This window comes from Mus caroli, chromosome 6, assembly GCF_900094665.2.
Source record: "Mus caroli chromosome 6, CAROLI_EIJ_v1.1, whole genome shotgun sequence".
Lineage (NCBI taxonomy): Eukaryota > Metazoa > Chordata > Mammalia > Rodentia > Muridae > Mus > Mus caroli.
The window spans coordinates 30,031,291-30,042,236 of record NC_034575.1 but is presented as its reverse complement, the minus strand read 5'-3'; the positions used below and the strand labels follow the sequence as shown (position 1 = coordinate 30,042,236).

Here is a 10,946-nt window from a genome sequence, read left to right as displayed (position 1 = left end):
GGGGCTACCCTATCTCAAAAAAACAAGCAAATGAAAGAAAAGAAAAAAGAGCTTTAAAAAGCACAGTTGGGCATGGCAGTGCACACCTACGATCCCTGTACCTGAGAGGCAGAGGCAGGAGGGTCAGAAGTTCAATGTTATCACTGACTGTAAAAGTGTGGGCTTCATGACTCTGTGTAAAAACAAAAGTGATAGGAAGAGACAAAAAGCATATGTACATACACACACATAAACACACACGTGTATGTATGTATGTATGTATGTAACAAAAACCGAAAACATATATGTGGTTAGACACTCCTTCTCAAAGGCACACAGGAACCTGACACCAGGGATTGCCTGAGGAATTGTACCTGGGAATAAGACAGAGGCTAGAAAGAGTCTTCATGTGAAATCACTTTCCTATCATCTCCTGTGGGAATAATTTTAAAATATTTTTTAATTAAAAACATTACGGGCTAGGCTGGACACCATGGTGCACATCTGTGGTCCCAGCACCCGGAAGCTGAGGCAGGAGGATTACTTGAGCCCAGGAGCTTGAGACCACCCTAAGTAACACTGGGAGACCGTCTTTAAAAAAAAAAATGAAGCTGCTGCTGCTGCCTGATGGTCCATCCTGCTTCCGGGGAAGACGCCTCAACCGGGGGGAGCAGCAGATCCAGGAGAGACTCACTTTACCACACATTTGCACCACACTTCTCTTAGGGGGTTCACTATGAAGTTATACAATTAGGACACATTTAATGTTTAAAAAAAAAAGTAACATTCTTTTATCAACAGCTCCTCATTTATCCGCCCATCCTATCAAGTGCCAGCATAAAGAATGGCTCTTTTGACGGCAGATTCAGTTCAAATATATCACTAAGGAAAAACATAGACTGCATAGACTGAACTGTATGCAGACAAAGGTTACTTTGCATGTTTTAAGTTTTCCCAGTTTGTTTGCTTTTTATAGAATGCATAAAATAGTTTCCTGGTTAATGACCAGCAAATGATTTACTGGTTAAATTATCAAGCATGGAGCTCCTTGGTAACAATATATAATAAATGGATTAATTCACCAGAAACTGGCTTGAAGATACTGACTTTAATGACTTTAACACAATTTAGTTTGTCTAGCAAGCTCCTGTTATCACTGCTAGACAGTAAGTCCTCAGCAGCTATCCAAATCCATTCATTTCTTGACAGTAGGCAGTAGGACTCCCAGAGCACAGGCGAGTGAGTCCTGTCACGGTTGCCGTTGCTAACCTAGCACCATGGTTCCAGGCTTAGGACTCAGAGGCAGGTGGACGGAAGATACGGGAGACGGGGAGATGCTGGAAACGGAAAGCTAACTCGACTTCTGGCCCGTGCTGGAGCCTCAGCAACGCGCAGGGTCTGAGACCGAAGAGGAACACAGCTTTGGACTTGGCTGTGAAGGAGACAGGCCCCCCAGGATGGAACTGGTGGGTCCAGAATGCAGTGCCAGGCAGGCATCAGGAACTAGGGGGCTTCTTCTTGGCTTCCAGGTCCTTCTTAATCTCTTCAAGTTTTTTAGCCAGGTTTGGCATCTTTAAAGAGAAAAAAAAGAAACATTATAATTTAGCTATAGATAGGAAGACTAGAAAGACTAGCCAGTATCTTTCACAGCTCTTCTTTAAAGGACAAAGGGCTTTGCCAAGGCTTTGGCTTCCTCTGGAGACCTACTCAGTGGTGTTTCCTTGGCTTGTATCTATATACATAAGCTATCAGTGTTAGATTTACATTTCCTCTCTCTCTGAAAGCCAGGCCCAGCACTCCCTTTAGATACACACTCGGACCTTCAGCTCAAATGCCAGATAAAAGAAGTGTATCTATAGGCAATAAGAAAGCAACAAAGTCCCTGTCCCTCGGTACAGAAGAAAATATAATCCTTTGTCTCTCTGCAACACATTCGAGGCTCCTCGTTGGGCTGTGACAGCATTTTTCCACCCCTCCTCCCTCATACACCAACAGTGAGGTGGATGTGACTCCTCAATTTCCCAAACCGTCTTCCTCCTACAAGCCACGCTAAATTCACATCCAGTTCTCCTGGGATGATGTGCGGACGCGCGTGCCTTTGTGAGCTCAGTTACTTTCTCAAGCAACAGAAAAGCTTTCTATAAAATTAAGGAGCCACATTTACAGACCTCACTCATGTTGGCAGGCAGACTTCACCTTGAGAGAGGAAAGTAACTATGAAACGGTTACAGTAAGCCAAGAAAGACATGGATGTAGTTAGTCACTTACTTCATAGTTCTGAGCCAGATACATTCCAACCACGTTGCCCAAAGTAAATCCGAGCTGAAAGAACAGAACAGGAGAGTTACACTGCAGACAAAACCACCAGGAGCCTGCAACCATGTCAGACACACAGGCCGCATCTTCCCAAGAAGTGCACGGCAGGTGACTGCTCAGGTCCTCAGTGTAGGGCTGCATCCAACAGAGAGGTCACATCTTTCTTCTATGAAACAATCACATACATATAAACCATGCACCAACATCAGAACAGAATAACGGTGGCTTTGAGCAAGTTCTTGGAGGTCTGGAAGCCAGTGTTCTGATTGTGTTACTGTTACTCGTTACTGTTTGTTGTAGGTACTGTTACTCCTGTACACAGCTGATAAAAAGGATATTTGTTGTGTCTGGCCAGAATATCTGGCCACAGATATTCACTTGCAAATACCCACTGGAGCTGGGCATGGTGGCTCACATTTGCCATCAGCATTTAGAGGCAGGGGCATTCTTGGCATGGGAGAGGCCATCCTGGTCTACACAGAGAGTCCCAGCTACCCAGCAAAAATCTCATCCCAACAAAACAAGACTTGGTCTCAAAACAACAACAACAAAAACCCGTTTGAATCAAAAAAGCTTAGAAGATAAAGGGGCTCTCAGAGTTTAGTCTCTCCTTATTTCAAAAGAACTAGAGCGGTTTGCCCAGGGTTATTCATGAAAGCAGCAGCAGCAGACAACTCCAGTTACTCGGGGACTCAAATCCCCAAGGGCAGAGAAGAACAGGAAACTCTGACACATCACCGAGCCTAGCGCAACGCCAAGGGTGGGGACTAAAGGGCAGAACTCTTAAGGTCTGTGGCTCCCACTCAATGACAAAAGGGACATGGACAACATTTAGAGAACTGTAAACATTTATCCCACTGAGTGAGTATTCTCCTGAAAATGTAGAATACTCCATATACACAAATACTCCATATACACAAATGGGCCAGAGTTCCACAGATGTGCAATTTAATGATAATTCTGATTTCCCCCAGTGACTTTTTATTTCAGAGCTTGTAACTGTGGGCTAATTTCTAACTTAATAAATTCAAATTGGCATCTACCCTTTTTTCCCATTGTTTTGTTTTAAACGGTATTGCCACTACTCAGTCTCAACAGAGAAGTTAAGACAGAAATCAAAGAACAGCATTAACTGTCCCATCAATCACACATGAGATGCAGGTGAGGCAAGGATACAGATGGGGGTACTGGAGAGATGGCTCAGCAGTTAGGAACACTGCAGAGGACCAGAGGGCCAGAGTTCAGTTCTCATCACCCACGTTAGTCAGCTCACAACCGACTCCAGCTTCAGGAACCAACACCTTATTCTGCCCTCTGCCAGCATTCACATGCCAGTGAACATAGTGCACACTACCACTACCACTACACCACCATAAATAGTAAAAATAAACCCTGAAGGGAGAAAAAAACAAAAAAGGAGAAATACAACTGGGTCTGTCTTATACTTAACCTTTAAGTCCAAAGGCAGTTTTAAATTGGTTGGTTGTTAGCAAGAAACACAAAAGAAGCTACCTAAGTTTCAAGTAGCTAACCATTTTCTGATGTTTTTAAAAGTCATTACTAAGGTAGCAATAAGAATCAGAATTACATTTTTTTCACTCTAGTAGATTCAAGCCACAACTTTCTGAAGTCCAGAAAGATAATTTAATTTGAGACAAAATTTAAAAGGAGAGGGAAAGAACTCCTTGATGCTGCAAATCCTAGCCGGCACGAGGAACCGTGAGAAGCAGTAGCCCCCGCAAGAGAGACCGTGCCTTCTTCGGAGAGACCGCGCCTTCGTGGGCCACTCAACCCGCTCCAGCTCTGCTGCGCTTCCTCATCTCTGAAACAGCCCAACACTGAAACGTTCCAGCTCGGACACAGAATTCCTAATTCTTACGATGTGTGTCTCAAAATAAACACTGCTTAACTATTTTGTCAATGTCACCAAGCACTGGGGCAGAAAAGGGGACGGTTATTTTAGAAGACAAAACAAAACCCATGGCCTCTATAAGCGGCACCCATTCGAGAATACTACCAAATCTACAACATTTTAAATATGATGCAGAGCACATGTGAGATGTGCCACTCACTCAGGAAAATGATGGAGAACCCAGGAAGTCAGGAAAGCGTGCTTGCTTCAGGAGACGGTCAACAGGTAGGAGCAGACAAGAAAAGCAAATCTAAACGTGCACATCTGTATGCACAGCCAAACAGTGCTGCGTAGTCACGTGTACACACGCACATGAAATATCATGATCTGGTCTTTCACAATTAAATGACAGAGACACATGATTCAATTTAAAAAGTGGCAGAAGCTGTGAGTGGATCCTCCAAAGACACGGAGTCAACAAGCCCACGAGATGTTTGACATCAGTTAGTCACTGAGGAAACGCCAATCAAAACCACGAGGAACCATGGCACATCCGAGAAGATGGCTTTACTCAAAAGCTGCAAAACCAAACCAAACCAAACGAACAACAAATGCTGGCAAGACATGGGGCGGAGGTCTTCATCTTCCACTGGTGTACAACACATGGCCACTCTATCTAGCCACTTTCCAGAGTGCTGTGTGCACAGTTATAGGATGTGACAACTCCAGTGTGGGCACCAAAAGGTGGAACATGAACCCCCACAAAAATGCCTCCTCAATATTCCTGGCTTAGCCCATTCCTAACAACCAAGAGTGGAAACGACTGGAGAGCTGATTAACACGTACTCATCATAGCGAGAAATGAAGCACTCACTGCTCCATGCTGTCTGTAGAGGAGCCTTGACAGTGCGGTCAAGGGCAGTCAGAAAAGACCACATACTGTATGATTCTATTAAAAAAATATACAAAACAGCAATTCCACAGTGATACAAAATCAACTGTTGACTGTCCAGCTTGGACAGGGGAATGAGAAATAACTCCTTATATTATACAGTTTCTTTTTTATGTAAAATGAGAAGGCACACAATCTCTGAGCACACTAAAGCCAGTGGATTACATACAATAAATGGGTGAACTTTTGTCTCAATGCCAAACAAAACAAAACAAGCAAGCAAACAAACAAATCACCAAAATTTGGTAAAGTAATCTCAACTCCCTGGAGAGAAGCAGAAGAAACCAAAGACAGCTTCATGGCTTCCAAACTGGACTTTGTTAGAAAGAATGGAGATTCCAGAGGTGCAAATTAGAACCAGTCCAATAAATGGAAGAGTCTGCACGTGAGGAGTCTACATTATTCTAAGTGTACCTTTTTCTTTTAACACACAGATTGGTCAACAATGCTTTATCCATTAACACTAAAAAGCTCTGCTAAAAGGCACAGTGCCTACTCCAAAGCAGATGCATCTGCCGTCCACTCAGGGCCTTCCCTTTCAGAAAGTTGTGTCTGGAGACCAGCAAATAAAACCTCAATGTTTATCTGGCACGGCTCCTGGCAAAACCTCAAAGCGGCTGACAAGTCCGAATGTGACTCATCAAACTGTATTTTCAAAAATAACACACCCAGGCCCAAGTTACTGATAAGGATTTAAGAATCTATTTTTACAAAGGGTTGGAGAGATGGCTCAGCGACTCAGAGCTCATGCTACTCTTTCAGAGGATGCGAGCTCAGTCCTAGCACCCACACCAGAGGATGCGAGCTCAGTCCTAGCACCCACACCAGGCAGCTCATGCCTATCTGCAACACACCAGAGAACTCACACCTCTACCCTGAGCACAAGCACACTTAAAATAATAAAATCTTTTTAAAAAAATTATCAAGCAAATATAGGCTCATGCCAGCACTGAAAAGGAAACCTAAAAATGACATTTGGTTTATGGTAAAAGCATCTACAACTCAAAAAACTATACATTAACTAATTAGAACTAATAAAAAGCTAAGTTGATAAAATATTTTAAAATGCTATTTATTTTTACCTGTATGGGTGTCCTGCCCACATGTGTAATGTAATGTACACCACATGTGTGCAGTGTGCACAGAGGCCAAAGAGAACATCAGAACCTCTAGGATTCGAGTTACAGATGTTGTGAGACTCTATCAATGTACAGCAAATCAAACCGAGGTCCTTTGGAAGAGCGACCAGCGCTCTCATCAGCCGAGGCATCTCTCCAGCCACGGTAACGGTATTCTTGAATTCAGATTCAAAAGAAGAAATCAGAAGGCCTTCCAAGGAGGCATGTACACACACTACCATTTCTCTGTCTTAGTTTTTAAACTCAGTGTGAAGACTATCACCAAATGTTTAGTAGTTCAAAAAAAAACAAAAACAAAAACAAAAAACAAAAAAAAACCCCACTACATTCTGTGTATTAAAGCAAAACCTTGCTAGGACTAAGGCCCTTCACTGCTTCCTAGAAAAGCATGCTATGCTTTATGTTCAGTAATACTGCTTAGAGAAGAAAAGAAGGGAAAAAAAAAACCTCCTTAATGTGCCAATATTCCACAGGAGTACATGAAATCTTTCTGGGAAAGGTGTGCGAGTTTGCCTGCTCTAAAAGAAGCTGGAGCTACCTTGTAACCACTACCTTATAAGCAACGGCAGTAATGAGGTGAAGAAGGAAGACCTAAAATTAATGAGGGGCTCTATCCCAGGACACCCCCCCACACCAACATCTGTAGCTATTCAAGCAGGTCCTACAACTGCACGGGAGGCGCCCATGTCCTCCCACACACTCTAACCCTCTTGATCACTCACAATACCTACTGCATGGAAGGCCTGCGGCAGTCTATCCCACTGCACTGCTCAGGAACGGCAAGGAAAAACTGTACACATACCATCCATGAGCAACTATCTGCTAATATTTATATTTTTCATATTTATCTAATCCATGGTTAGTTAAATACGCAGATAGGCCCAGCAATATGCAGAGCTGACTGCAAATGAAGTCAGTCACTGCGTATTGACTAAGTCCCTTTATATCCCCAAACCAAATCCTTTAGTAGTGAAGAGAAGTGGCAGCATGTCAGCCAGACTGGAGAAAACCCTGCTAGTTCACAGCCTGAGTTCCACAGCACAGAGGAAATAACACCCTGAACACAGCAAGCTTTTGTGAGTCAGCCATGGAGACCTGATGGCCTACATGACAGGTACTGTTGAAATCTTTCATTAACTCTTGATCATCACAAGCATGCACAGGTGGAATAACCACTATTACTGCCCAGGCTTATGCTGGGGGAAACTGAGGCACAGAGCAAGTAAAGATCTTACTCGTGACTACACAGCAGGTCTGGCATGGAAAATGGCTCAGCAGGGTAACACCCTGCACCGGAGCCTGGCAACCTGAATGCAACCCCCTGGTCCCACATGAGGGAAGGAGAACCGACTGGAGGCTGTCCTCAAGACTTCTGCACTTGCAGGGCCCCACAGGAGAGGCACACACAGTCATCAACAGATAAACGGATGTAATGTAGCAAAGAAGATGCACCTACTGTATTACATGATTCTAAGAAAAGACTAGATAAACAGGTGAATTCATGAATATGGGAAAGAAATCAATGACTATGTCAACATTTCAAATGTGAGAGTTAAGTGTGGGGAAAGGACACAGGAAGGGAAAGAAAGCAGGAAGGGAAACTCAATCCAGGTGAGTAGAGGCTGAGAGAAAGGCAAAGGAAAGCCACTGACAGCTGATACTTGGGATGTGGAAGCACAGAGGGGATTCAAGGTTGTTCTGGAAGCTCATGTGAAAGGCGCTGGCTTGAGGAGGAGCCCGTTCCCTAAGGGTAAGTTTAAGAAGCACAGCCAGCTCCGGACTTAAGCACTTCACAGGAACTAAGAGCAGAAGCAAGCAGCCTGAGACAAGATTAGAGACAGGGAGAGAGCCTCCCAGCTGCTACACCCAGATATGCCCCCCTCACTCCGCAATTCTGAGCTATCACAAGACAGAACCTACACAGCTCGGTGCACAGGCCCCAGGAGCTGAATGGGGGTGAGTTAGGAGGAGGTGATGCTACGGGGCCCAGGAGTAAGAGGAGTAGAAACTGTCGCAGTGTTCAGGTGCCCTGACACTCACAGCAGTGCGCATAGTCCAATTCCCATCTAAGTGTTCCTTCAAAGAACTTCAGCCAATCTAGGAGCAAGCTGTGGAGTGCAGTGTGGAAATAGGGGTAATGGATAGCCATTTTCATCGGAGGGAAAAGAAACACACAAGCAGCACAATCAAATGCAAGTTTTCAATTTAGGCAACATCTCAGAGGTTACAAAGTATTCGGCTGCCAGGCACCATCAAAGGGAAGAGCCGGGAATCATTCCACCACACCCAAGCCTCTCCTATCAGTGGGAGGCCAGTTCCCACGTCTGATGCCTTACAGAAGAGACAGGGCAGTGTATCTCAACCACTATTTAGTGTTTACGTGTTCAACATCTTGGCTCCTTTTGAAACCTCATGAGGTGCAAACTGAAGCTTAGAAAATTTAAATAACCTGGCCAACACCCACCCACTCCCACATCCCCAACACACACACACACACACACCCCGTGAGATTAAGGATAGGGTCTAAACTCTTAACCATTAGAAAACAGTTGAAACGGCTAATGTAAAAAGCAAGATTTGCAGAAACTAGCAGCGTTTGACCAAGTTCCACAAGAGGAAAGCTGATTCCATCTCTGTACATCTGTATCCACTTTTCCCAACAAAAGCAATGAAGAGGAGACAGACCCAGGGCAAGAGAAGGAACATCAGTTACATCGTAGCTACGCATCTAATGGTCGGCTTCAGCATCTCTCCATAAATGTTGAAATTTTTGAATTTTCCACGTTTAAGTACGGAGCACTAGTCCCGCACCAGGTAGCCTCATTCAGCAAAGCACTTAAAAGGTTACGTGTAATTGATTTAATGTTCTCCCTGCTTACCAATGAACAACAAATGCAGTGGAAGGGCCAATCCTATCACCTTACACTAGCTGGCTAATGCTGCTTTTAAAAGTGATTCCTAACAAGTAAATTACTGCTAATTACTCCTACCTCCTAAACTAAGGCCTAGTTAGGACACTAGAGAAACCCCAGAGGCAACTGAGTCTTTGTAGGGCAGTTTGATGTAAACAATACTCATTCTCGGAGCACCAGGTAGCCACTGACCGTCTGAGAGAAAGAAGATATCTGCTTTATTAGAACTCGAAGATGAAACGCTTTCATCTGAAAGTGTTTGAAAACTTTCATCTGAAAATTTGACTGGCAAGTTTCCTAGAATCCTCAACAGGCAATTTTAGAAATACTTGATTTTTGCCAGAAAAACGTGTTAACTCAAAAAGGAGACTTGAAAGGGTGTGGGGAGGGGCAGGTTTTTACAAGAGTTACTCGCAGGGCAGTCTGACTCACTCCTCAAAGCGGGCAAACTGTAAAGGTCTGAAGAGGGAGGGCACTGTGGATCTCTCGCAGCGACCTCGTGATGTGGCTGACTAATGCACGGCGTGTGAAAGGCACTCTGAGGCCTCAAAAAAGCCGTATATAATAGATGGGGGTCTACGGGGGGGGGGGTCGCGGGGAGAGGACAGGAGCCAAGTCATCTTAATGATGGCTCCTCCGACCCAACTTACTGCTAAGATTTCGCCAAGAGCTCACAGTAAGTGGTTTTTTGAAAACGCAGTCATATCACTGACACCCCAAAGTTTTCGGAACTTGAAGAACTACATATAAACAAACCCAGGCAACGACCCAAGGACTTAGGAGGAGGCCAGAGGAAAACTGCGCGAGCAAACCCGAGGGCGACGAGCCTGAACTGCAGAGCCGTGCACCGCCGACCCCGGACCCCGGGGGAACGAGGCGACCGCGGGGCCCGATCCTCCGAGGCCCCACTCACCAGGAACTGGAGCATGATGTCGGTGGGGAGGGCGAGGAGGGTGTGAGAGGTGCTCGTGCTCCAGCTCCAGCTCTGCTCCGGGACTCCTCCCCGGCGCGAGGGCGGAACCCGCCGCCAGGTTCCGGTTTACGCCCCGCCCCGCCCTGCCCCGCCCTCTCCATTCCCGGAAGCGACTCGCGGAGCCGCAGCGCCCTCTGACGGTCATCTCAGGAAGCAAGAGGGCGAGGTGCAAACCTAGGCCTCTTTGAACCAAAGCCTCTGGTGAAGCTGGCATGAATTCACGTGACAAGGACGCTGGCAATTGTATTAACACAGTCAGACGTGGCTGTGTTACCTACTAAACCAGGGTTGGGGCGAGGTAGCGGGTGCCATGCCAAGTGAGCAACTCACTCTCCTGGGAGCCTTTACGAAGTCCACACTAATCCCCGCCACGACCGACTCTCAGACGAAAAGGATAAAAAGGTTCCATTTTACAAAAGCCCATAAGTGTGCTATGCAGCTTAGTTAAGGGTAGTCCTCAGCCACGTGATAGATGATGGAGAGAGGTCTGCGGAGTCGGGCACCACTGGATCCAAGTAGCGATTGCTGGCAGCCACCAGCAACCTATCTGAAGTTTACTTCCTCCTCAAGTTGAGCTCGAATCATCTACCATGCAGGAGCCAAAGATGAATCCACTCTTGTCCGGTCGCGCTGCTGGTCACCCACATAAACAAGCACATCGAAACCACCCTTCTCTCAGTCTTTGGAATTGAACTTTATCTAGTTAAGGGAGACTCTGGCTGCAAATAACAGAAAAACAAATCAACTGCGCCTAGTGGGGCTGTTAACCCTGGGACAATGGCAGAGGACTATTTAACATATCAAAGTGGACCTGACCTCCTGG

General features: G+C 45.5%; 1 protein-coding gene across 1 annotated transcript; it reads right to left on the bottom strand.

The window, feature by feature from the left end:
* Positions 1 to 744: 744 nt before the first annotated feature.
* On the bottom strand, positions 745 to 10,174 carry Stmp1 (short transmembrane mitochondrial protein 1). Its single transcript, XM_021164926.1, has 3 exons — positions 10,064 to 10,174; positions 2,248 to 2,301; positions 745 to 1,550 (listed from the first exon to the last, which is right to left on the bottom strand). Exons 1-3 carry the CDS (start codon positions 10,076 to 10,078, stop codon positions 1,476 to 1,478), a joined length of 144 nt encoding a protein of 47 aa, XP_021020585.1. The 5' UTR covers positions 10,079 to 10,174; the 3' UTR covers positions 745 to 1,475.
* Between the last annotated feature and the right edge of the window lie 772 nt (positions 10,175 to 10,946).

Excerpts from the sequence above, each read along its gene's own strand:
- Stmp1 (XM_021164926.1), bottom strand. Across the intron at positions 1,551-2,247 it reads ATCTGGCTCAGAACTATGAA|ATGCCAAACCTGGCTAAAAA; the intron begins GTAAGTGACTAA and ends TTCTCTTTAAAG.